Source organism: Chaetodon auriga, chromosome 21 (assembly GCF_051107435.1).
Source record: "Chaetodon auriga isolate fChaAug3 chromosome 21, fChaAug3.hap1, whole genome shotgun sequence".
In the NCBI taxonomy this organism is placed as follows: domain Eukaryota; kingdom Metazoa; phylum Chordata; class Actinopteri; order Chaetodontiformes; family Chaetodontidae; genus Chaetodon; species Chaetodon auriga.
The window spans coordinates 18214663-18242505 of NC_135094.1; the positions used below are offsets into that span (position 1 = coordinate 18214663).

Sequence of the window (27843 nt, forward strand, 5' to 3'; positions counted from 1 at the left end):
AAAGACCTTTGATCCTGAAACTAAGTGTAAGCCTGTGGAGAGACTTTAGAACAGAGTGCTGTGTGCTCTTCTTAACTCATTTATGCACTTTTGGGGAGACCTGTGAACAGTTCATCGCAGTAGTTGAACAAATTAATCCTAAAAGCATGAACAAGCAAGCAGTAATACAGCGTCTGACTTTTAAGGAAACTGATTAAATTGCTAAATTCAGGGTTGAAACTCTTAAAAAGCCACAAATTATTTTCTGTAAAATTTCAGCACCACATCGATATTTTTTTGCCTCTTTTTCTGTTAAGGGTCTTGTACTTTTTCTGTAAATAACAGAAAAGGAGAAAGACTTGAAAACAAGACTAAAATGGGTGTTTGACAGGTTTTCACTTAGACAATACTGCCCTCTAAAGGAAAAATACATCAATTACAAAGAAAAGAAAACCAAAATGGGTAAATGTCGCTGCTTGGAGCACCATTACTTCCTCTGTGTCTGAAGAGGTGATGCTCAGTGGTCTGGATCTGATTAGCCAAACACCCGCAAGTCCTGCAGCTCACCAACAAACATGAGGTCAGATGTACTGCGATTAGAAAAGACAGACAGTTTACTGAGCGACCCCAAGTGAACCGATCCTGTGTGAAATACATACTCCATTTCACACAGAACAAACTAAGATAAGATTTATAGACTGGAAGGTCATGGAGGTCATTTGCATAGAAGGTTTTCATTAATTTTAATGATTCTAATGCTTTAACCCCTGATAGTATAGAAAGTATAGAGAAGAGACAGCGTTAAGACACTCTGCATAGTCTATGAAAGCTCAGAGTTCAAAGACAAATGTTGCGCTGGTGCTACATCATTTTCACTGGATTCATAGAAATAAGTCAGGAACAGGCACACTGTGAACAGCCCACTGCTGGACCGTGCTTTCTGTTCCGGACAGTTCCACCACCAACACTCTGAACACGTCTTTGTAGACACTCCCCTTGGCCTTCAGTCACATTCCTAACATGCAGCATGAAAATGAATGATAGGCTGAACTGCAGTGTGTTTAGCACGTAGACAGTATTGTATTGTGTGTCTGCGGTCCAGAGGGTCCACCCTTTCCTGCTCTTTTAACATAGATGCATACAGTCAGTCGGTAGGTTCATGGAACAGTGAAACAACACTGCCTCCCCAACTGAACTGACCGGATGCTTCCCTCAGCCTTCCTCTGCAGTAAACAGAGACTTGGAGCTTATCGTCCTCTGTGCTGTCCAGCCTCATGTGGTCTGGTTGGAGAGGAAGTGAAGGCACATATTTGGGCATGCTTTTCAGTGCTATGTTTTTGCTGTGTTATTTTGTTTATTTATTCTCTGAGCTCAGAGAGGCCCTGGTAACAGCAAAAAGCCTTAAACTAGCTCTGAGGAAACAGCAGCGCTGATCATCAGGGTCTCTGAGAACAGCTTCACTGCGCTGCTCCAACAGGGGGCAACGGCAATCCAGAGGTCCTCGTATGAGCGCAGCGCTTCTCTGTCCTCTCTTTCCTTCTGCTTGCCTCTAAAGAAGCCAGATACATGTTCCATGTCTTTTAAAGCTTTGTGATCCAGGACATTGTGTGGCTTCTTTGCTCTTTCTCAGAAACACACTGCTTCTCATTGACACGGTGACACATATTTACCCCTGGAGGAAGCTTTAGCCCTGTGGAGAAGTTCCATGTTTAGTCACTAATGGTGAACCTTAGTACATTTTCTCAAGTGCTGTACTTAAGTGCAAATTTAAGGTACTTGCACTTTACATAAGTATTTCCATTCATGCTACTTTATTCTTCTACTCTACTACAGTTCAGAGGAGAAATTGTACTTTTTACTCCACTACTTTATTTTGACAGTCAGTTACACGTTACTTGATAAATAACAAATAAACATTTACATAAAAATTATGATATGCTTGAAAACTATGATGTATTGTTTTACGTTAAACTGCCCAACAGTATGGAAAAGAGTTAAAATGAGCTCCATCGTGACCAACTAAAACAGTAAATTTCTCATTCATGCAACTGTAATAACCTAATAATATAAATGCTTATTAGTCATAGAGTGCTCTTTTCTGCTCTGAGTTCTTCTACTTTTGACACTTTAAAGGTATATTTGCTGATAATACTTAAGTACATTTTCAATACAGGACTTTTACTTGTAAATGAGTACTTTTACCATGTGCTATTGCTACTTTTACTTAAGTAAAGGATCTGGTGCTACTTATTTTTCTTAATGACAACAAATCTCATGAAAAGACCAAATCCAAGAATGTGTTAGTCCATCCACTGGTTCCCAGTAAAGACATACATCTTTAAAGATGGCTCATAAATACATAATTGCTTTTTTCAATGTGCAGGACGTGCAGGAAGCTAACTGAATATTGTTAGTATTATTCTTTAAAGTTATCTGGATCATGACCAGGCTGATAAAAGTTTGCTCCAACCATGGACTCACTTTCATATATGAACTCACATTATTTTCATGCATGCACTAACAAAGCAATGTTATTAATTGGAGGAGAACATGAAGGACATAAAGGAATAATTTTTTTTTTTTTAAACCATAAAACATTATTTTCCCTCATAACATTTGACAAAGATTTGTCATTTAGATACAAATGGAATGAATGCAATGCAAATGTGTATCTTTATTCAGTCACCTTTATTTTCTTTTGAGTCAGTATTGACTGAATCATTGCTTGCACAGAGTATCGCAGAGGTTCAACATGTGCCACACATGCTATTTCATGTCCTCCCACACGCCTTCTTTAACCTGTAATTTCATTAAACTCCTGCACAGCTGCAGTAAAAACATGCTGGCTGTTAAACCACAGCCCTGCTCCAGTTTATCATATGGTTACTGATCGTGGTTTCAACTATTCACAAACAATCCCATCATTTCAAAATAAGAGCATAGAGCATCACTCTAATGCAGCCTATTGCTGTCCCATTCTACACCATAAATTCTATGAAAATCTTCTGAAACTCTCTTAACTCTCTCTCTTAACTATTAAATCAGTGCAGCGGTAGCAGTGATTCAATGTGATCAAAACTGACAATCAGACAAACACACACACACTAATGCATTTTCACACTGTATAGTGTGCACAGCGTAAATCCATAGAAGATCCACACCAGTCTCTGCAGTGTCACATTCTGTGGTTAGGCTAGCCACAATTTCTAAAGGCTGCCCCGACACTCCCACCACTCCCTCTGCCAACCAGAGGGAGGACTGTCACTACCAAGTCAGGACTTCACTCTCTTCACTTTCTCCTCGCAAAGTGGCATTCATCAGTGCCTTCTGGCAGCTGAGAGAGAAAGGTAAGGCCCTGCCATCACTTCTTTACTGCATGAGCTGTTATCCAGAGGGATTTTATGGAGGGTAAGTCAGAGTGTCAGCTGTTTGATAGATGTGTTCAGGCTTAGATCATATTTTCTGATGTATATACTAATCAATATCAAAGTGATGTTGCATGGAGGCAACGTTACAAAAGCTTTCATTTCTTCTTTTTTTTTTCAAGAAAATCTCAGTTTTTCTTGTTGGCTGTTTGTTAGTTGGATGGTTGTTGTTTCTTTTACCACTTCAGCTGCACAGTATATATATATATATATATGGTATATATGTACGTTTGTGTCCCTGCTGTTTTTTAGACGCCTTTCCCAAACTTGATGTTAGCATGGCATGAGTTTGGTTTGGCTGCAAGTGACCAACCATCAGGACAATGAGAAGACAAGCTAAATATACAGTATAACTGCATACATCCACCTCTGTGATTATGGGTCAGCGAGGTCCTCTGCCTTAGCGCAAGGCACCAGTTTCTCTTTCTCTGTGTGTCTCTTGGCATTTCAAAGTTATGCTGTTAGCGAAGTCTGTAGCCTGAAATAACCGTCCAACCAAATTACTGCATGTACAACTAGTGAATGACCTGGAAATGAAGAAGAAGGTGTGTGGGATGGTGTTCAAGATAGACAAGGGGTAAGGCAGCAATTACATACAAAGATGATTTCATTGGTGAATGTCAGGAAAGTACAGTCTTCAGAAGCAGTCACCCATTATCTGTCATCAAGAGGGTTTACGTGACAGCTAAAATGCTTTGGTCACTGCAGTTATTTTTACTTTGAATAAGAGTTATTCATGTCTGTAAATACCTTAAAGCAAGGCCATGTATGTAAATTCTGAAAGAAGAAATAACAAAATCTTCTTCTCATGAAGGAAAAGTACAGTTCATAAGAAATGAAACATCCCCTCGCTCAGTTCAAACTCAGCCTTGCTTGCTCTGCTATGACTCAGAGTTTACGGTGGCTAATGTTGGCTAATGTTAAGAAACAGAGGAGAGATATCAGTGCAGGCTACAAGTAACATTACTGAGTCACTTCTCTGACTTTTTGAGCTACCGTTACATTTTAATTCACAACTGAAGTTGTCTCATGACACTTTCCATACAGAGCAGGTCTAGATCATACTCTGTAATGCACAGAGACCCAACAGTTCCCTCACGAGCAAGAAGTTGGCGACAGCAGTGAGGAAAAACTTCCTTTTAACAGTCAAAAACCTCGAACAGAAGCAGGCTCTGGGAGATTTAGCATCCACTGTTTGCCTATGACTGTCAGCAGAAGTTACATAATCCTGCTGCAAGACCTAACTTTAAAGGACCATGTCAGTGTTTTTGCTAGCTGGGATATTTTTCAGCTGTCATCCAGCAGCAAAGCTGTTCTTTCGGCTATCTCACACATGTCTCCTGTCTCGCCATAACTTAAATGTTGCCCACTCTGCTGTGCCAGCCATGAGAGGCTTGACTGGTCTGTAGAAATATTGGGTGTAAATGGTTGCTTTTGCCCTGGGCAATCCTTTTTTTACTCTGTGTAGGCAATAGACATCTGTGAAATTACAAAAACCCACTTATTAAAAATTAAGTAATACATCATTGGTCACATTTCTGTCTAAATTCTGCTAAAGTTCCATCCAGCTGTGTTATGCAAATATAAGGAGTTGGCTGCAATGGGGGGGCGAATTCTCCAGTCAAGCGCCATTAAATTATTGCAGGAGATGATTATGTAATTAAAAAAGCTCCAATCCAAGCTCAAACTAGGGTGACCAAGTGTCTTGAAAAATTTGCGACAGCCCTGAAAAAGCAGTGCTGCAGGCAGGTAGCCATGGAGAAGGGGCGATCTGACACAGTGATAGGCACCGCGCTGATGACGTGATTCAAATAAAATGAATTTTACATAAAGGATAATGATTTATACGCTGTTGCATACAGCACAGACAGTCAACACAGTCTTCTTTCTAATGACAGACAGCTGACACTTCACTCTGTTTCCATTGCACCTGCAACGTTTCCACCTCAGCTAAGCATAAAACCTTTTTTGTTTTAACTATATCTACACAATACCCTTATTGTCTTATTTTTGTTAGTTATATCAGCATAGCATAATAATAAACGGAGGGCCTTATGAATCTAACTGCACACTCAACTGTATGACTGTGTAATGAATGAATAGAGATCACACTGTATGACAACAAAAATTATGTAATAGAAAGATTTTCATACATAGTGTAATGATGGAGAGAATATTCAAAATGTTAAAAAATACACAACATTCTGTGGAAAATGACCAGTAGTTATGTAAAATACATGGAAATCACAATAAGCAGTCAACATGCAAAATCACTGGTCTTTTAAACATAGCGTCTAATTAAATTTCACTGCAGGACTTAAAAAAAAAAAAAATCCTGCCAGACCCCAAATCTCCAAATTTATTGCAATGACCGAATGATATTCTTAGCCATCAGTCAGAAATGCATCGGATTGTAGCATGTCAGGAATATATGGCAGTAGTGGAATTGCTTGTTGCAGACATTTTTGTTTCAGCCAAAGGCGCTGAGCAATCTCAACATCTGTGCACAAGGAATGTCCTGTGATGCTGAAGCCAGTGGAAGCGGTTGATGTGGTTGGTATACTGCACTTCTGGTTTGCCAAATGTAGAGTGAGGTTTGGAGGAATTCAGGTTCACTACCCACCTATCCACACTGTGCGTCTGTTAATGACTAACGTGCTTTAACATGAAAGAGTGCGACACTGAGGAAAGGATGTATAGATGAACCTAAGGGGGGAAAAAAAAGGAGTGTATTTTTGAGATTTGGATGGACACTTTTAGAAATAGTGAAAACATTTGAAACATTTTCCAGTGGCATGCTGTCTCAGTGTCGTTCGCTGCAGCCTCAGAGTGTGAACATTTCAAATGGAAATCAAAAGAGAGGAAATCATGAGACATTAATGAGTGGACACATTTATCCTCAGGAGTAGAACTTTAGGTTTCCTGGTCTTCCCCTGGTCATCTGATACCTGAGCATACCCGTATTGGCGCAGGGACCTAGCTGGATTGATTTATGACATCCACAGAGTTTCATGTGGAGTATGTTTGGAGCTGCCGTAAAAGCTGACGACTGGAGACAGCTTACCATCATTAGTCACCCAAGTTTAATGCCAATCTTAACCGAATTTCCAGCAAATCATTAAAAGAAAATGTGAATGAATGTGCATTTCCTTCCACTACTCTTATGTGAATATAAGGAGTTGGTGCATCGAAAAATAAACAGTTGATGAAGCAAATCTTTCAGTTAGGTGCTGTTAAACCACAGCAGAAGAAGACGGTGTAATACATGAAAACAATGTTAAAAACGTGATGGAAATAAGCCATTTCTATTTTCATGTATTACTGTGAGGAACGTTACAGTCTCCACATCGCTCCACACAGAGCTGATGTTTTCGTGAAGTGGAAGCTTCAGTGGACATTTAAGACACATGCTTCATGTACATCAGAGCTTTTTTAGAACTCTACATGTTTTTGCTCCAGTAAGTCCTCTGAACTAAACAGCAAAAAAACAAAAATACTTTTCATTGCCTTTGAAAACAACCCGTAAGAGTTCTGATGTGGCAATCCAATTGGCAGGACAACACAGTTTGTTCGCCTTCCAAAACTGTTACAAATCACAATTACTGTATATGAACATTCCCTGAATCTACCACTGCTATGGTTAAGCTTTGGTTAGGTTTCTACATAAAAACTACTTGGCTTGTGTTAAGAAAAGACTGTGCTCATATTCAAAAGAAACCAATGCTGAGTGTAAAGTGAGTGACGGCCTCACATGTCAAAGTCACACACCTTGTTGACCCGTCCATCCACCCTGACCTGATGAGGTTTGCTTCACACTAGGGTTCTTCATCCAATCAATGTAAGTGTAGTTCATGTTTAGGCATTTGAACAGTGACCAGTGCTGTTGCTTTCCTGGGAGGACAATCTCTTTTATTCCCAATATTACTGGGAACGCAGGGCCCAAGTTGACGAAATGTATGGGATTAACTACAAAAATTGTACGTGTGTGTGTGTGTGTGTGTGTGTGTGTGTGTGTGTGTGTGTGTGTGAGAGACTGGATTCTCACTGAAGGGGCACATGTATCTAGATCTGCAGGTTTGAAGTCCAACCTAGTATCAGAGCAGCTGTCTTCATTGATCTGCGGTGACACGTCTGCCTGTATAAGATTCCAACACATCTTTTTCACAGCGGACATTGACACCTGGCATTAATATGTGATCTGTATCATACGGTATCTGGAAAATGGCATGTGATCTGTGGGCTTGAACACTGACACCTGGTATTAAAAATGATTTCTCGTTATCTCAAATGTACCCACATTGTGATTGGATCTCAATGTGCTAGTGAGATAAGTGGGACATGCCAAAAAGACAAGGCGAGACTTGATAGCGAATGCACCTGTAGCTCCTGCCAGGCTTGCTTGAGTTAGTGCAAGTATCTGGAGTTAGGTGACCTTTTAACCCAACAGGTTAAAAGGTCACCTAACGCCAAATGTGGTCTGGCTGATTCAACCACAATACTATGTTCTGCATGCATTTACACGTGGCATTAGCACAAGTTTTTCCTCATTCAGATAACATATCCTGATACACATTGTATTTTCATGCTAGGTGCAAATAGAGTAATGTGGCCTGACTGATCCGATCTCATTCCGATCACAATGCATTCTGCATATATTCAGACTGAGCATGAACGTGTGCTTTTCCTTATCCAGATGTGATATCCAGATACAGGTCTGCCAGCTGTAAATGCGGTCTATGTCTTGTATCAGCAGGGAAAGTTCAAGTGTTACTAATGATAATAATGGTCCTGTTCCATTTAGCTGTGCCAGTAAATCATGTCAATGAACCAGCACACACAGCACCAAAAAATGTGTACACTACTACTGAGGGCACGCGATTTCATTACTTTGTATACTGCACCTTGTACATGGAGAGAATGACAAGAACTTCCACCTTGAAAATCCTAAAAGGAGTGCAGCCATGGAAAATTCTGTACATTTGCTTTGATATTTCATTTTGTTCACCCCTTTGAAATAACATATTGTCTGTTTTGTAACATCTCAACTTTGCCGTAAATGGTATGCTACATTCTGTAGTGGTCCAGTCTAAGTCAGAGCTGCACTTTGATTCCACTGTAAACTGCATTGAAACACCTCTCTTATTGATTGCAGAAGCCGTATAAAACCACTGTGGGTTTGGTAGAGGACAGTTAGCAAGAATATTTGTTGGTTTTGGATCAAGCAAGCAAGCAAGTTCATTACCAGTCAGTCTGAGGGCATTGTTGATAATCATACTCATTGTTTATTGCTAGACAACACTGGTAAAGAGGGTCCAGGGGTCCGTCCTGGATCTGTATTGCACTCATGCAACTCATCTTACGTTTTGGTGAAACTGTCCTAATTTAGTAACCTAAATAATCTTCCCAGTGATTAATAAAGTGCACAATTCACTATGAGCTATTGGCCCACATAAAACCCAGCAGAGGCCCATACAGTCAACATGTGGGATCTGTGGTATGAACCCATACGGCTCTCATACAGCCACACAGTTCACATTCAAGGCATGCGGGGGCCTTACAGTTCACCCATTTCAAGCCTAAAGCCCACTTGTTACCCATATTGGCCACATGTAATTCATATAGGGACACATTTGCATGTTGACTGGGCACTGAGACACTGTGATGCTTTTATTCAGTAACTTAATTAGTTAGTGTTGTTGAGTAATTCTTCATATGCAGACAGTAGTGCAAAAAAATATTCTATATTAGGTCGATCATTTACAGAATATTGGCGCTGTTTAATGTTCTATAAGCAGGAAGCTGCACTAAACATCATTTTGATTTTATTTTAATTGATGTCTTTACACATTGCAATGCTTCTTTTATACTGTTCACCAATAGGGGGTAAAAACAAACTACAAACAAAGGCAAAGCTGGAAGTGCCTTGCTGTAATATGATTCTATAATAGCAAGTCAAACAAGAGAGAGAGAGAAAAATAAAGAGCTAAGGGGGCTGGGAGGAGACTTTGTAAAAGAAAGGTTGTAGTAGCTGTACTTTCTTCAGCTGTCTGATCCTCCCCTGTCTTTAAAGCTTCTGCCAGAACACAGCAGCGCGCTCTGCCATGTTTATTTTTCTGTTTTCCCATACCAGCATAGTGCTCACGTTGTTATTTTCTCCGACCCAGCCTTGTGGTCGATGGAACCATGTTTGCACTGCAAAATGAACACAGAAAACACACTACTAGACCATACATTGCATGGCACAACATGAAAACTCACAAAAGCGTTTCCCAGAGAAGAGGGAGAGGAGGGAAGAACAGTTAGGATCAGGAAGAAGAACAGGATTTAGTACTGACATTTAATTGGTTGCTGTAATTGGTATTGAAGTAGTCATATCTGTATTGTCAGAAATCTTAAATACTAATTTAACACCAGCAGAAAATATTGTTTTGGCAGACATTGTTCTCACCTTGTTCCCCTTCTGTACGAGTGTACTGTGTTAACTACAGTAAACACTGACATCACTGTCACAGATGCAAGGTGTGGCTACAAGTGCTACTTAACGTTGATGATGAATTACTCTTTAACTCATGGACCAAATGCTTCTAGGAACTAAGGAGCCTGTAGAAATGAGCAAGTAAGAACTCGGGAATTAAAGAAGGAATTGAACGTCCTGTTTGCATTTCGACACCTGAAGAAACACGAAGGTTAAGAAAATTAGAAAATGGATTTAAAAAATGACAGTGGCATTGAGCTGTGATTTCTACACATGAAGAGACGACCATGTCTTGTTTTTTGGACTCACTGTGGCATTTAAATGGAAGCTGCAAAGCGGACATGCACAGTTGAAAGGAGAGAAGACTGAAAAGAACAGCGGCTTTATCTCCAAAGCAGCAAAAATTGCCTGACTGTTTTATACTGTAGGTATTTATTTCAGCTTTAGTATGTAACTAAGGAGTAAACAGAGATCTTTCTCTTCACTCAATGGCCTTCTCTCTCTGTTTTTCTCTCTTGTTTCATCACATTAATTCTTCCTCACATGCTTGTCTCTCATTCTCTTACTCACAGACAACACATGATATTGTTTTATCAGCAATATACCTTAAAAGAAATGTCCGCCCACAGTCCTTATAATGATTCATGTGGCAACAAGTGCATGCTCACTGTATGAATGAATGAATCAGTGCACAATTCGTTTGTGTTTGTCCTCTCAGAAAACCCAACTTAGTCAAATGTCTTAGTCAAAATGCAGGTAGGGTTCCTGAGTTAGTAAAAAGATTCCCGTGGTGGAAACTAGCCTCCCTACTGGCCCCTAGAGGACATAATGTGTATTACACACAGTACCACCAAAATGTGGGAAGGAACAAACGAAAGCCCCATTATATTGCTAGTTGTAGAGCCTTGCCATCAGTGTGTAGAATGAGGGTGGAACTATGGGTCAGTAGAAGAAAAGAGCTTATTTTCTTGTGACGATGAATGTGTTCAATTAATTCAAATTCATTAGGAATCATGATCTGGGTGTCAGGAATATCTACAGCAAATTTAATGCAATTCTGGCCTTTACATAAATATATTGCCATGGACTAAAGTATTGGTTAGTTGGAAATTTTGGCCTGATAGGGGCTAAAGAAGAGGTTGAAAACAGTTATCATTGTTGTTTTCAACACTAATTCAGCCAGGTTGGACTGGACCAAGGCAGACCGCTCTCCTATGAAGCCATGTTGCTGTGGACGGTATGGAGTGCGGTATTGCTACTGACAACGCTGGAGGCTGTAGAGGAGGACGATGTCCGAGCAGGTAGGGATGACTCTATTATATTCCTCTGTCATGCTGAGCCCAAAAAGTGCAACAACACAAGCAAGTAGCAACACCTTCATACCCATAGGACTCTTTTGTTAGTTGATTTAGGATGACATATCTGCATACTACATAATGTAGACTACAGCAGTGTTATGATATAGATAACTATAAAGATCGGTTCAGAATTTTAAGTTTATATCAGTTTGCATTTTTAAGATATTTCTCTTCGATTATTGTGTGTATTTGTGTGTGTGTGCGCATGTGTGTAGGCTGCAGCACAGCTGTAAATGATCTGGTCTACATTGTTGATGGCTCATGGAGTGTTGCCTTCTCTGACTTCGACACGGCCAAGCAGTGGCTCATCAACATCACCAGCCAATTTGACATCAGCTCCCACTACACACAGGTGATATAAACCACATTTTACGGCGTGGACTGAGCATAAATTGAGTGACTCCGGATGTAATTTCCTTTTGCAATCAGCAGGAGTCTCATTACTACCATCTGATATTTTCTCCTGTCAAACCAAGAAGCCTGTCTATGTGTGTCAGCTGTCTGCTTTGATAAAAACTATACCATTCCAGCATTTTGGCCCATTCCAGGTGCCACAGGGTGTCAGTGAATCTGCACTGCAGCTGCAGTAGTTGTGTTTGTGTCTGCTGTAGGTGGCTGTTATCCAGTACAGTGACACTCCTCGTCTGGAGATTTCTCTGGGGAAACACCAGGGTGGAGAAGGGCTCATCCAGGCCATACAGAGCATCACCTACCTGGGAGGAAACACACAGGCAGGACAGCATGTTTTCTGCTTATAACTGTATCAGTCATAATTTGCATGCAGTTATTATGAAAATATACATATAATAAGTCTGCATTCTTATCACACTTTATGTTCATATTGAATATATTTACATGCACATACACATTAAAATACTTTTAGATGCAGATTCAAGTCCATCCAATGATTTGCGAGTGTTTAATAAAAATAGCTATTTACATTTTCAATAATTTCCTATTCCGCCAAATTGGCCACAGTATTCAGTTTTGCTCTTGTTAACACAATCAATATACAATTGATGTTGCAGTGACTTTGTACCAGAAACCGAAGTGGTTCAGAAACGTCTATTCATAAAAATAAAACTTGCTATGCGCTAACCTCATCTGAATGACCATCCAAACTTACCTCTGTTTAGCGACTGTACCGGTTTACAGCAGCAGCCTTTAGTTAGTTACTTCACAAAGACTTTAGCGTTGGTATTGCTCTAGCTAACAGGAGCTAACTTGTTAAACCTACTTATTGAAAAGTAAGCTTAAGAAGCTGAATGGTAGGAGGTCATTGACAAGACCATTGTCCAGAAAAGAGATTCTGCATTTTGTCAGTTTGTCTGCTGTATCCTGTTGTAATCTGTTTCTAGGTATATATTCATTTTTTCCCACAAAGATTTAAAAAACCTGATGTTTATATTATTTAATTTGAGCTGTCGAAGCTGTCAATGGCTGGTGAACATACCAGTTCACATCAACATGCCGTTTTTCATTCACTTCACCTGGGCATCATTGTTTTCTTACTGTTTTGCAGACTGGCAGGGCCATTAAGTTTGCTGTGGACCATGTGTTCCCCTCCTCCCAAAGAGCCAGCCAGGTCAAGAATCGCATCGCTGTGGTGGTTACTGATGGCAAATCTCAGGATGATGTGGTAAATGTCACCAATGCTTGAGTGAGACCAACTCAAATTTATTTGGGTGGCTCTGAGTCATAGTGGCAGTGTCAAGGGGTTTCAGAACTATCACGTCAATAGAACTTCAACAAGGAAACACTCTGTGGCGTAGGGTATCATAGTATGGCCATTTATATGACAGCTGCTGTCTGTAAAAATGTTTATTACCTTTTTGTGATACTGTTCTTCTGCATAAATGGAAAGTCTCCATGATGGGAGACTGAGTTTCACTACAGACGGCCTTTGTTTCTTTAGGTGGATGCCAGTATGGAAGCACGAGCTCAGGGCATTACAGTATTCGCCGTTGGAGTTGGCAGCGAGATCACTACCTCAGAGCTTGTATCCATCGCCAATAAACCATCATCCACCTATGTCCTGTATGCTGAAGATTACACCACCATTGACCGTATCCGAGAATCCATGGAGCAAAAGCTCTGTGAAGGTAACAATATCTAGTTTATCTTCTTGGCTTGCCTATCAGTATCACAAATCATGTTTTGTCTGTCAGTTTGTTATGGCTCTAAAAACTACAGTACCCATGAGTCTGGGCTGTTGCCCATAATTGCTTGATTCACCCAAACCTGAACCATTAATTTGAAAAAGCTGGAGAAAATAAGAACTCATTTTTCTGAACACCGCAATCTTCCATCCACTGTTAGCAACAAATTTTAAGCTCTGTGATTGGATGATTCTTGCTGAAATGTGTCTTGGGAGTGGTAGTTTACTTCAACCCCAAAGTTTTTATGTACACAGGCTTATACCTTTTGATCAAATAAACAGACATTGAACACCATTGTTAATCTTTTGCACTGATGATTCAACTGGGAGACTGTCATGCTGATTGGGTCCATCGAGGCTTTTCAACTGTGAGTCACAGAACAATGAATGGGACTTTTATTTCTGGAACCAGAGGTGCCCGAAATAGCTTATCCCCCTCCACAACTCGATTACTTTTCTTTCGTTGTGGCTGACCATGCTGATATTGGCAGCATTGTTGACAGGTGGCATTTTGCACATCAGACCTCACTGGTTTTGGTGGGAGTCTCTTCTCAGTTGGCTGTTCGCTTCCTTATTCACAGCTGACAACAGAAGGAAATGTGAAATGGGTCGCTGCTATTAATGACCCTACAAGGGAAAACAAATTAGAAAACGTACCAGCTAACAGCTAAAACAACATAGCAAGATGTTTTCCTCAGGAGTTGATGGAGGCTGAAATGGAGGTAAAAGGTGACTGAAAACTGGAATTGTATTCAAAGGTTGCCAGAAACAGGACTCATGGTGAATGCTAATTAATGTTGTTCTGCTGTGTAAACTGGCAGGCAATAAAACAAAATATTCAATTCAATTGCCTTGTGTTGTCTACAAAAATGCAACTGAATGCAACACCATGCAACACATTTGCCCCCCAAAATGAACAGATTTCTCTTGCTTATGTATTTAGAGGTCAGTTTAGCTGTGTGAATAAATGACCTGATTCCTTTCTAGAGTCTGTGTGTCCAACACGAATCCCGGTGGCATCTCGTGATGAGAAAGGCTTTGAGCTGATGTTGGGCATGAACATTCAGAAGAAAGCCAAAAAGATCCCTGGCTCTCTGACTTCTGAGACAGCCTACGCTCTGACTGCCTCCACAGACATCACTGAGAATACCAGGTAGAACATTAACAATCTATTACTTTTTACATTTTGCGCATTTCATTTTGTCAACCATTGTCTTCGTCCTTATCCCAGGGAGATTTTCCCAGAGGGCCTGCCTCCATCCTATGTGTTCGTAGCCACACTGCGTCTAAAGGGGTCCTCTAGCAAGCTGACCTTTGACCTTTGGAGGGTGTTGTCTAAGGATAAGAAGATCCAAGCTGCAGTGACACTAAGTGGCGAGGAGAAAACTGTCATCTTCACCACCACCAGCATAACAGAAGAGGAGCAGAGAGTCATATTAAAAACAGGCTTTCAGGTTGGTATTAGGATTAAGTTAAATTAAGGAGGGGTTAGGCTACAAGCACTAAATAAATAAATGAGATGTAATGAAAAATAGCAACATGAATAAATACAGACAAAAGAAATGAATTAACAAGTAACTTGTGAAATAATCAACACAAAATCACAATTTAATGTTGCTCATTATTGGGAAATGTTATTTCTTCTTACCTCTTTTCACGGAAACAATCTTTATTGCAGGATTTTTCATTTAATTTCAACAATTTTGATTTTAAGAATATTTTTTTTTCCAAAGTTTGGTTTTATTTTACCATTCAGTTCTTCCCAGTGACTGTTTATTTAATAGTGATACTGGGATGTATGCTAGCTGAGTGGTTAAGATGCATACCACATAATTGCAACATCCCCATGTGGTTTCTTTAGTGATTTAGGCATTTTGTTGTTAACAAGAAAGTCTGAAGATGAGATTTTAAAAATGACTCAAATTTGTTTTCTTTACTTTTGGTCTTTTTCTAGTGTTGTTTGAAATGTATACACAGCATCTAGCACGTATGAATCTGAATGAAAGCTACGTATCCTAACAAATCAGCTAACATCAGCTTATCAATATCTTAAAAAGTTGAGACAGTATAACAAAGCTCATTGCAATTAGAGTCTTTCTGCCCTGCCCTCTAGTGGTCAAAAGTCATTCGATTCAGCTTTAAGAAAAGCTAGTTAATGCAGCTGCTTAAACTTGCACCATTAATGGCACCTTCACAATGGTAAGCGCCTTAAAGTTGCTTCATAAATCATATGAATGATAAATATCACAAAAGTTTATATTTGTAGATATAAAGCGGCTGCTGTGCCGTGCTTTCCTGCCTCTGAAAGAACATATTGTGTCACTAGAGTGCACTCCGTCCCCTCTCAGTCTCAGGTTTCCCTCAGTGTTGGTTGCTGTGAATGAACCTGACTGGGATGACTTGCAGAGAGCCAAACCAACAGTTATTTAAACATCGTCCCCTGTTCAGGTCAATAGACAGCTGAGCCAGAGAAGATGTAATGTGATGGAGGGAGGCTCCGAGAAAACATTTCCTACTTTAAACCACTGTATTTCCCCAGTGGAAACTAGTTGGTGGATGTGTAGTTCTTGGAGCAGATGCCTCTGTTTCCATGGCAGCACAAGGTAATAATACATCCAGTTGGACACGCCAGGTTGTTTTTCCAAAAGGCACCCACCACCCTCCATCCTTACACACACCTAGACTGTAGAGCAGAGCACTGAGCAGCGTTGTAATTATGTTCAATTTGTGTTTGCACATGTTTGATTTGATTTGGTTTGATGTGGCACAAGGTAGAAGCCTATGATTTGTCATTTGGAAAGGATTTCTGTGGCTGAGTCCCCTTGAAATAATAGCTGCTCTGTTTCTGTCTCCCTCTATATGGTTTGAGCTGTTAAGGAAAAGATTGTGATGGAAAGAGGAAGGAGTTTGGTCTTAATACCTCACTGGCCATAACCCTTTAAGGAGAATTCAGGGAACACAAGAATATTTGACAATTTAATAATTGTTTTCACATCCCGTTTTGATCATCACTCAAAGCTTGAACAGAGTTATTTCAGCTGCTTCTCATTATGAACAAACTCTCGATAAATGTATCTTTATATTTGAGATAATCTTGCAGTATTTCTGAAAATCACTTGTGCCTTCTCTCAGACTCTGTATGATGGAAACTGGCATCAACTCAAACTCCTGGTGAGACCACAACAACTCACCTGTTTCCTCGATGATGAACTGATCCAGGAAGTCATACTGGAACCGGTGGAGCCCATTTACATCAATGGGGAGACACAGTTGGCTAAGAGGCAGGGAACAGACGTAACTGTGCCTGTAAGTAATAACACCTTAAAAACCAAAGAATGTCCCTTAATACATTTTGACAAGTGCAGGAGATCCCTGTGTCTGGCTCATGGAAGAAAAATATGAACTGATTTGTGAAAACTGAGTCAAATGCATACTAACAGCAGCAGCCACAAATCTAAATATACAAATATACTACGACTTCTACTCATAAAAGGATATTTATATAGCACCTTTCATGCAGAAATGCTGCTCAAAGTGCTTCACTATTATCATTTGTTTTGCTTTGTCTTGAAGAATATAGTAAATGGTAATCATACAAATCAAAAATGTAACTGGATACATCAATAGATAGACTTACTGTGACTTTTCCTTTAAGATGGAATACATTGGTAAAAGAAAATAAAACTTAATTGATTTTTTTAAGTAGCTCATTTTATTTTTCAACTCCTTTGGGGGTCTTGTCACAGATTTAATTAATATATATTACCTTTTCCCCACAAACACTATTTCCCATTTTCCTCAGTACATTTTCATCTTTATTCTCCTTTTCTTCAGGTGGAGATTCAGAAGCTGCGTCTGTACTGCGATCCCCATCAGAGTGAGAGAGAAACAGCTTGTGAGATCTACTCTGTGGTAAGACCTCTGCTCTCGCTTGTATCTCCTGTAATCTCCACTGCAAAGGTCGCATTTTGTATGTCTGTATGTGGCTGCATGTGTGAGGCTACCATGATAATAACCATTATTTTTTTCTCTTGTCTTCTCTCTCATGCTGCCCAGGATGATGAAAGGGTAAGTGCAGTTTCTGTCCTCTCCAATGTATTTAGCCACTGGGGTAATACAAAGGTGATGATATCGCTTTTAATTAAATAACACAGTGGAAATCACTGGCTATGTCCATAAGAAATCTGCTACAGGGACTTTTTTTTTTTTTTAATCTAAACCTTCATGTAAAAATGAAGCTTTTTAATGCCTAAACATCACTTGTCTTTTCCACCTAATGAGCAAGCTTTGAGGCTGTTTTGTATTGCAGACATTATCATGTTTGTGTTTCCTCAGTGTCCTCTGAATCGAACAGCCACAGTAGAAGAAGAAGAAGAAGAAGAAGACTGCAACTGTGTGGTAGGACCACCAGGTCAGCGTGGTCTGCCAGGACCCATGGTAACACACACACACACACACACACACACACACACACACACACACACACACACACACAAGCACAGCCATACACACACACAGATTGAAGACTCAAAGGACATTTTATATATGACTTATCTCTCGTCCTCTAGTGGCTTTGACACCAGGGCCTTTAAGGACCAATCTACAATTGGTGTACAGCACCCGTCAGATCTTCTTCCTTCTCTAATCTAGTTCTGTTTGATACTGTAAACTATATTGTTTCTCTTAGCACTCACAACTTAATAATCTCCTCTAAGACTTTTGTAACTATTTTATAGATAAGGTTTGTTAGTGCAAACATCTCAACCTTGGCCAGTCATTCATTCGTCATTCCCCAAATCATCCATCTTGGACTCCCTTAGTCCTGTGCCCACAGATCATATTTTATCCCTGTTAGGCCAAATAAAACCCTCCTGGAGCCTACTACATGAACCTGCCTGTCTTGAAAGGTTTCAACTTCATCAGCCCCTGCATAGTCAATATATATAAATCACTCTGCTTCATCAGAAACCAAATCTGGACCCCTCCCTGCCACAGACCAACAGGCTTAGGCTTATTTCTAAACTCATTTAGAAAGACTCTACTGCGTTGGAGGGGTTCTTGTCACGGAATGTGAGGAAAGGCCAGGACCCAGATGCAGAGTACCCAAAAATATAAGTTTATTGTCCAACAAAGTACTAACAGAAAATCACCTCAACGGGAAAACGCGGACACGCGAAAAACCAACAAAAGTCACCGTAACGGGAAAAACACTCTTCAGAGGAAAAACAACTGAAAATCACCTCAAAGGGGAAAGTAGCAAATAAGAGTCACTAAGTAACAAAAGACAAAAACACAAACTAGAGAACAGAAAGCGTCCAGGAGCAGGCTCAACTGGAGATGATCAAAGTGCAAGGAAAACGTATATCGAATGTCGATCACGGGAGGCAGGAGGACGGCTTGAGAGCAGGCACACGAGTAGCTAAGGCAATACTCCGGCACGGGAGCAGGTTTGGAGCCGGCTTAAGTAGCCGGCTTGATTACGTGATGAGCGGCAGGTGAGTGTGATCAGCCTGCTGCCGAGCCGATCACCCTGCCTCCGTGCGCTCCGTCTAGGAGCAGAGGGAGAGAGAGACAAGAATTATTGTCGGACAAGTGCACAGGAATGACAACATGACAGTTCTCACAGACAGGACTTTTTCAGTCTTTGTAGGTGAACTTTCCCATGTGGTGTCCCCCAGGGATTGGTCTTGGGACCCATTTTATTTTCCATGTACATGCTGTCACAAAGACAGAGTATCAGTAATTTTGGCATCATCTCCTATGGTCTGTGCAGTGATGACAACCAGTTGTATTTTTCATTTGGGACATAAAAGGAAAGGAATTATTATAATCATTATGTTTAATTTTATAATTTCTGCTTCACTGTAATCGAACCTCCTTTGGCCAGCCCTGCCCCTGTTTCTTTCATCCTGACTGCTGTGAAGGCTTGCCCTGGCAATGCAGTTGTTGAATCTATTTGTTGTAAATTAGTGGATTGTTACTATTATTAACAAATGTTCAGAAAAGCTGTTGCATGTTTTTTTTAGAAGTTATGTGGCTGAGTAATCCTGCTTGGTGCAATACCCCCACCTGGACTCTAATCTCTGGAAGGCAGGTGTCTGACTAATGGACTATGACCATTTCCCATAGTGTAGTATTTATTTATTTATTTATTTATTTATTTAGTAGTGTGATCTGTGAATAAGAGGGCACTTTGTGTCATAGACTCAATTTGTAAAAACATTTTTCTTTTTGCTGGCATGTGACTTTTTGTATTATATTTTGTTACAATTTCATTGCACATATAGTGTCAATTTTTTTTTACAAACTAAATTGAACTACTTCAGTTAGCCAAACTTGATTTATCTCTAGGGTAACTTTCCTGCAGTTCAGCTTCTTCAACTATGAAGTAATTGGTAGTTTATAAAGCTGTGCTTTCAAAGTAGCTTCCCCAACACTGTTAAGGAGTTCAAAAACAAACTTGGATGTACAAATAGATAAATATATGAAACATGCTACTGGCTTTTTCTTTTTTTGTGCAATGATACATCTGCTCCAATTGGAGTCAATACTATATCATTATATTGGATGTTATTACACACACTGGTAGTTATTTATACACTGAGCCACAGTGGTGTATGGGATATATGGAAAGGGAGGATAGACAACAACAGTCAAATTGGAAACTAGAAAACTAATTTGTGTGTATTTGATGTGGAATTGATGTATTATGCCAAAAACATACATTTCCAGACCTCAACTTCTGTCCTCTACTAATAACCTCTAATGACTTCAAGTTGTAGTGACTCACTTCTCCTGAGTCAGGGCAGTATTTGTTTTCCCCGGGGCCGTTTTTGGACTCTCTAAGTGTCCTTTTTGGAGAGCTGCCTAACCACTTAGTACTTTTGAAAGAAGGGGAGTAGACTTTTAATACTCAGGGGTATCTTCTTCAAATCTGACAAGGTTTTACAGGTTTTGTTAAAAAGAGGTTAGAGAGGGAAAGGTCAAAGTGAGAATGTGTTTCTTTTGAAGAAGACATAAATAACACATAGTTCCTTATAATGCACCACTGCTTTTTAAGCAGGGTTGGCAACCTTTTTCCTTCTAAGGTCCATTTCAATTTTATTTATTTATTTTTTTTATCATACTTTGAGTGCCACACTAAATTATCTAACACATATATCTCACTAACCGCTGCACTGACTGGAACAGCTTATTCCCAATAAGACTAATGTCAGATGGTAGTGATGATGATGCTACTCACAACTGGTTTTCCAGGTTTGGGTCAATCAGTCAGTCTTGAGCAGAAATGAGCCTTTGCAAGAGTCAGTTTTGAAAAGAACTACTTCCGGTAATAAATTGTTCCAAGCAGAGATGCAAACTTCAGTGCATGTCTCCTCAGACTGGGAAAATCCTCAAGACATTCAGTTTCTAGAACTCGAGTGGAGGGAGTTCTGTGTACCTTGCTTTGAACTCGTCATTGCTTTGCAGCTCAGTAATTTTGTGTTGGTATGCTGGTAAAATATGAAAGGGGCTGGTAGATTTCAGAGAAAAAATGATTTACTATTGAGAGGTTGGTGAATTTGAACATTTATCTGTCAGCAACCAGTTGATGCTCACATTTTGAAAAGTTAGTTTACCACCCTGGCTGTAGGTTGTCAGAGACAATACGCTTTGTATGCACTTTGTCAAGAGAATATGTTTCTGTGTGTTGTGATGGGGTGTTTTAATACTGCAGGGTTTCCGAGGGGAGAAGGGGAGGGAAGGACCACCAGGACCTGATGGTAAGCCTGTAAGTTCTAATCAGTTTGTTCATCACTTTCTATCTTTTCACTTCTACATATGTCTTTAGATTACATGTTGTCTGCACATGGTAGAATCATGTTATGTTGTCTCTGTCTGTGCCAGGGTAAAGATGGGACACCAGGGGAACCCGGGCCTCTTGGATTACCAGGGATGAAGGTAAAGACATCTGTTGCATTATAACACACTTGAATAGCCACAATTCAAGTCACAATTTCTACTTGGATTCAGCTGCACTGCTGCTACAGCAGGAGCAAATTATCCAGTTAATTAAGTTTATGTCAGCTTGAGTCTTGCAGGGCTCAAGCAAAAGTTGTAGTCGACCAACTCTTGACATTTTTGGAGGAAAACATATTAGACAAATGTCTGTTTTCCCTCAAAGTAACAGCAAAGTGACAGCTCTCCAGAGCACAACTTACATCAAGGTTGTGGTCCTATCATGGCAAAATGACATTTTAGTTCTTGAATTAAGCACAGCTTTCCATACCATGGAGCACAATATTTTATGAGATGGTCTGAGGAAGTGCATTGAGGGACGTAGGACGTAATGGTTTTTTCTCCCGTTTATGAAATCCTAAACCAGTTTTACAGTCAGTTAGGAAATTACAACATTGGCTTCCTGTTACGTTTGGGATTGAATTTAAGATCCTTCTAATTACTTTTAAGGTGTTTTATGATATGACCTGCACCATTTTTCAGAGTGTTGATGATCTCCTATATCTACTATATCTCTCAGGTTCCCAGAACCATCTGTGTTTTCCATCTGTATCTGTATTTGGTACCCTGTGTTTTTGACCTGTAGTCACCGAGCTTTTGCTGACCTGACCCCCAAGTTATGGAAAGGTCTCTCTCTTGGAGTTTAGTCAATAAATGAAAATACTCCATACTTTATGGCCAGCTTCAAACTTGCATAGACACTATTTTAAGCCACGCAATGCACTTCACAAATGCGCTTCATACTGTTTATTTATCTAAGTGACAGAGTTTCTGACTTTGATTGCATACTCTTAGGGTGAAAGTGGCCCAGCAGGACCAAGAGGGGAGCCTGGTCTAAAAGGGAATATGGTAAGTCTTTAAAGAAGCAGTTGTATTAGAGCTGTGACTTTTCTTATCGGCTTCCATTACTAATAGTACCTGATTGTTCTGCTACTGCTCAGGGAGACATAGGAGAACCAGGCTTATCGGGAGAACCAGGACCCCAAGGACCCCAGGTGAGATTATGATGCCAACAGTCTTAGGGGCATTCTTTTTTATATTGGTGGTCTATTGGGAAAATGCTTTTTGTTGCAGTTCTTGCTCTCTTAATACATCCATAGTTAAAACAGAAAGTGAGCGAATACTGAACACTTTATTCTTTGTTAAAGGCAGCCCGTGCAAACACGACTAATACGTTGACATTTTCTTATTGTAGTTGTGTTTGCTGTGATATTTCTTACAATTCAAATAGTGCTGAAGTCCATTTAACATAAAAATGTGCATTAGAGTTGTTGTTGGCCTTGGTTGAATCCAACATTTACAACACAGTTGCCACTCTGTCTTTGTTGGATCTGATGATGGTCTTCCTCATGAATTTAGGACAGCATTTTTCTGGACAACAAATATGGTCAAACGTCATGAATATTGCCATATATCTTCATGTATATATTCATATATATGCCTATACAGTAGTGAAGGTGGAATTCCTGGCTACCATACCACACCCCAATTTCAGGGGCAGACCTCATGTCTATAAAGGGACTTTGAACTTTTTTTAGTACTACTGCTAGTGGCTAGAACTAGTGACCTAATATGTAGGTTTATTTCACCACAGACATACAGAGTATTCACTGTGATCACCTTGTTCCAACCATGAAATGGTCGGCATTTCTTTTGATAAGAAATCTTCCTTGAGGGCTAGACCTTTTTTACACACCACACCATGTCTACCAAGACAACTAGACATTAAGGTGAGAAACTGGAGTGGTCTTCAAAGAGCATTTTCTATGTGTCCCTCCAGCAAAATATCGTAATGACGAGTAAACCAATATATGGGGCCAATTTTGTTTCATTGAAAATTTGCTATAAAACAGTCATTATTTCTATCTTATTTGATCTAATTTGATTTTATTTAATGTTAAGCAATGACACATGGGATATTAATGTGAAACCAACTCAAACTGATTTTAACGTGAAATATTATTATGGGTTTGTGGTGATGACTGAATTGAGTTTATGAATCCAAGTTAAAAAAAAACTAAAAAAACAACAACTACTGATTTATAAAAATGATCAAACTACAAAACATTAGCAGATGTCTGTGTATGCAGGGTCTTCCAGGTGAGAGAGGCGAGCCGGGACCACCAGGAGAAGCTGGACTAATGGTAAGATCCAGTTCTGTTCATCTATGGTGTGTCTACAACATGCATTAAACCAGCTTAATGGACCATTACAGGGTGTGAAAGCATGAAATCTGAAGCATCAGTTCATGAAAATAAGATGTAACAACCTGGCACAGGTGTACAATAAACATTATAAACTGAGGTAAAGAGAACCGTTGTCTAATTCTGAAGGTTTGGCTTCCTCTGTACGTGTGTGTCTTTGGGATTTCCTCCTGTCACAGCAGTGTTAGCAATGTTTGAAGTGGAACAGATAATTACTGTAATAGTGTTGAATTTGGCTGCTGATCCTCCACTTTGCATCTCAGAGTGTGTTTATTGTCCAACCAGGGGGAGCCAGGACTACCAGGCCCCAGCGGACTGCTTGGACCAGTGGGACCCAAGGTCAGTGCTTTCTCTCCACCAGATGTTTTAACCTGGCTACAGGGATTTGATTTTCTCTCATTTAGACACAGCATTAGTGACAGCCAACACTGATGCCAGGTGATAAGGCCTGGCTGGCAATGATGGAAATGCACTATTGTCTAAGGGTGTGTTCAGACGGAAAGTGAATATGAATTTGACTGCTGGACTGTGAGGGTTTATTCACCCCGAGCAGGGAGTAAAACAGCTCTACACATGTTCATATTCTGTCTGAGCACACCTTTAAATATAATTATACTGTGTGGTGGAGCCTTAAGATTTCCTTTAAAAGGTGATACAACATGCAGAAAGCCTGGTACTGGTCTTTAAAAGCATTTTGTCATGTGACATGTCTGCAAGACTCTAAATATGTGCACTCCAGCTGCTTCACAATGAAGCAATTACACAGCACAAATGAATCTAAATGAGAAAAGTTCCAGCCTTGATGCCTGACTGCACTGTGTAATGTAGCCGTCAAACCTTTTCTCTGGCCACACTGAGGAGGTTTAAAGCTATGATGGTGCCAAGTACAAATTGTAGCACCTTGAGTCTATGAGATATCCAACTTTTGTTTTACATTGGTACCACAGAGGGAAAGTGAGCAGCTTCCAGCATGAAAGAGAAACAAACAATCTCTCAGTCACATCTTTTCCAATGTAGGGCATAAAAGTATTATGTAAGACTATCAAACAGACTTGCATGCATGTAAAAGCATACAGTACATCTGACAACACTCTCCACATGTGTCAGTTAATGGAATTAACACTACTGCTGGAGCGCAGTCTACATACATACTGAATACGGGATGTTCCCTTTTAACTTCAAAAGAACAAGTGGCTAAATGTAACAGCACATGCACACATCTGCAAGCATGTGAGCACGCCCACCAGCTACAAGTGTGCCATGCTATTTTGAGTCCTCTGTGAACTCCTTTGAGTGTTCTCCCAGTTTGACTCACAGCCACCCTGCTCAGTAATTTGGGACTCTTCCTGTTATCACAATAAACTGCTTTCCCCAATAATCTGGAAGTGCTCTACACTAACTGGAGGGTGGTGGTACACAGTGATCTGAAACAGCACACAGTTGGTGTCCATGTGTGGATGTTTGGGGTGGTGGTGGTGGTGGTGGTGGTGGTGGGAGTGTGTGTGTTTAGGAAAGACAGTAAGCAGCTCACTGTTGAGTTATTTCTGTATCACACAAACTGCAGTTAACTGCAAACCAAATGTACAAGTGTGTACATTGTTTCAAATGAGGGAATGTTTCAGTAAAACACACATATATGTATGTTTTAATACTAACATACTAACGTTAAAAGTTGACCATGCAAGGATGTTTAGGCATATTGAAAGAATCTTGCACGGGGCAATGGACCCTTCCCTACTTCCTATATACCACGCTGACACTGTCACAGCTGGTAAAAAGTGCATATAGGCCTGGCTCGTTTACCAGATGTTTAACTTATCGCAAGTTCCTGGAACAATCCTGTGTTGACCCAAACTGAGCTGCATCACACATGCCACAAGACCAACAAACAGAATTTCTTTCTGCAACGTCAGGGAACATTTAACGTCCTAATGATAAACAGGAACAGAACACAGCAGCATGTGCTGTACTAATTGCTTATTGATTGTAATGTCGTGGTCAAAAGGGCAGAGTTTAAATGCAGACTTTTGCCTATTGTCGTCAGACTGGAGGCTTCGATCTGTCAGATGAAGGGACTTTAACTGCGAGTTAATGGAGAATACTGGCTTCATCTGTCAAATTGTGTTGTTATTGACATACATTTAGTTTTAGATTGACAGGAGACATTTCATACCTGGTTGGATTGAACATTTTAATCACAGAGATATTTATTCCCACACTGATCTCTCTCTTGACATAATGCAAATCATATGGCATGAGATCCAGTGCTTCAAATTTCCCCCTGCTGGCCGGTTAGGAATCACCAAAGCCAACATATAAAGTATTTTGGCTGCACTTATTTGAAGTATTTTGGGTACATATGTTAGTTTTTCTCTCATATTTGTTGAAGTCTAACAAGGATGTTTATTTTGGAGCGGGCTGAAGATAAATACAGCACAGGTGAGCAGAGAGCTTCACAGGTCTAACAAGGTTTCAATTCAGCTCCAGTACAAGAAATCAACTGAGCAAAGTAGTTATGTAATTCTCAAGCCTCTGTGAGGTGGAATCGTTTGGGCTGATTTCAAACAGGCGGAAACTCATCACACACGGCTTGATCAGAGAGAAACATGCTGAACAATCAACTATGGTAAAAGACTTCCACTGCTGTGTTTATGAACGGGAGCATTTGTCAGGTTGTACGGTTGTCTGGTGGTGATCTGACTCTGTTTCAGTACTGACTGTTCTGGTACTTTGTAAAAACATCAGGGTCCCGCGAAGGTAAATTCAGCTGTGTTCTGTCTTCTCGTAACTAGAGTGATTCCACCTTAAATGAAATGAATTCCTTGGTGACTGTGGAGTTGTTTCGTGTTGCAACAAATGATTCATTTTTGTGTGAAGTGAGTCAAAGGAGCCTTTTCTTATGATCTCCTCGATAAAAATCCAATACCTCTTTGCGCTATCAGGGCCAGGAACAAGCTGTTAGGGATTGAGGTCCAAGCCTCTTCAGTAAAAAGAAAAAAAAAAAGTCTCCACATTTGTGGTGTGACACATGATTTAAACTCAAATGTCCACTTGCTTCAACCACATCTCAACCGCCGAGCCTATCACAGTGTCAGTGTAACGGCTACAGTACCATTGTGAGGTACTGACAACGGCCATGCTATTAGAGTGTTATTTTTAAAGTACAGATCTCTTGTGACAGTGTTGTGGAAATGGTCTCATCAGAATATGGCCTGTAAATCCTGCTGTGTTATAAGCCCGACATCACACCAGTTCCCATACAACTGCCGTGAGACTGAACACCCAGCGATAGTAAAGTTGTAAAAAAGAAATCCAGATGTGATTTGTGTCGAACCAAATTAGCTCCCAGTGTGGTCGCCGCCTGAGGAAACATCAACTGTAAAGAATTTCTGTCCACCCATCCATGACAGCTCCATTGAATGTTAATGAGGCCTATACTGTACAAGGCTTAAGGCTGTCAGCATGGTCTTTAATCACGCACTCCCACACACACAGCACACATAAAACTCTCTCTCAGCAACATGTACATCATCCTTCAAACAATTTTGGATTTGATGTTTCACACTCAAGTGAAACGAGTTGGAAATGATCAGCTTTGTGGGAGATGCAGGTCTCTTATTATCAGAGTTTTCTACACCCGAAATTATGGATTTTCAGATGCAGCTGTGTGAGGTATTCGTGTCTCAGAGAGATGAAGATACTATATGCCACACATTTCTCCCCTTTAATTACTAATAGTAAAAGTGTTACCTGTTAGAAAATATTTGGAAACATAGTTTAGTGTTTAAAATGGGAATTTTCTGTTCTTCTGAAAAACCAAGACAAAAAAAGACTTAACATTAACCAAAGCAACATTATGCTTTAAATCAAATTCAATAGGCAAACATATGACAATAGAGTCCTTCTACAAATCAGAAGGAAGCCACTGGATCTATTTTTATCCCCCCGTGCTTGTAATTTAGCTGCAAGTTCAGAGACCTCCTAACTACATGTGGAAGTTACAGCTTCTTCATCCTGCAGGCTGTTAGACCTCCAAATTATCAGTTGCTCACCACAAGTGCAGATGCACAGAACCCCCGAGGGGTCACGTGGCTGAAGAAAGCTACTGATGTGGAAAACAAATTAATAAACTGAGTGCCATCTTTAGCAACAGATAAGAAAACTGTGAGTATAACATGTTTATTTGGAAGGGGGGAGCACTTAGTCAGTGCGTGTTTTTGAAAAAGTAGAGGACTTCAAGACCAGC

At 40.1% G+C, this 27843-nt stretch overlaps 1 protein-coding gene across 1 annotated transcript in view; it reads left to right on the plus strand.

Annotated features, from left to right (window-relative positions):
- The first annotated feature begins 3286 nt into the window (after nt 1–3286).
- LOC143340003 (uncharacterized) overlaps nt 3287–27843 on the plus strand; it is a 63973-nt gene continuing 39416 nt past the window's right edge. Inside the window, exons 1-18 of the mRNA XM_076761579.1 lie at nt 3287–3326; nt 11059–11180; nt 11453–11589; nt 11849–11968; nt 12760–12876; nt 13153–13339; nt 14383–14548; nt 14627–14849; nt 16528–16701; nt 17230–17307; nt 17452–17463; nt 17731–17832; nt 21113–21166; nt 21283–21336; nt 22189–22242; nt 22335–22388; nt 23484–23537; nt 23883–23936. Coding sequence (XP_076617694.1) covers nt 11102–11180; nt 11453–11589; nt 11849–11968; nt 12760–12876; nt 13153–13339; nt 14383–14548; nt 14627–14849; nt 16528–16701; nt 17230–17307; nt 17452–17463; nt 17731–17832; nt 21113–21166; nt 21283–21336; nt 22189–22242; nt 22335–22388; nt 23484–23537; nt 23883–23936 — 1719 coding nt within the window. The 5' untranslated portion in view covers nt 3287–3326; nt 11059–11101. The remainder of the gene's footprint in view (nt 3327–11058; nt 11181–11452; nt 11590–11848; nt 11969–12759; nt 12877–13152; nt 13340–14382; nt 14549–14626; nt 14850–16527; nt 16702–17229; nt 17308–17451; nt 17464–17730; nt 17833–21112; nt 21167–21282; nt 21337–22188; nt 22243–22334; nt 22389–23483; nt 23538–23882; nt 23937–27843) is intronic.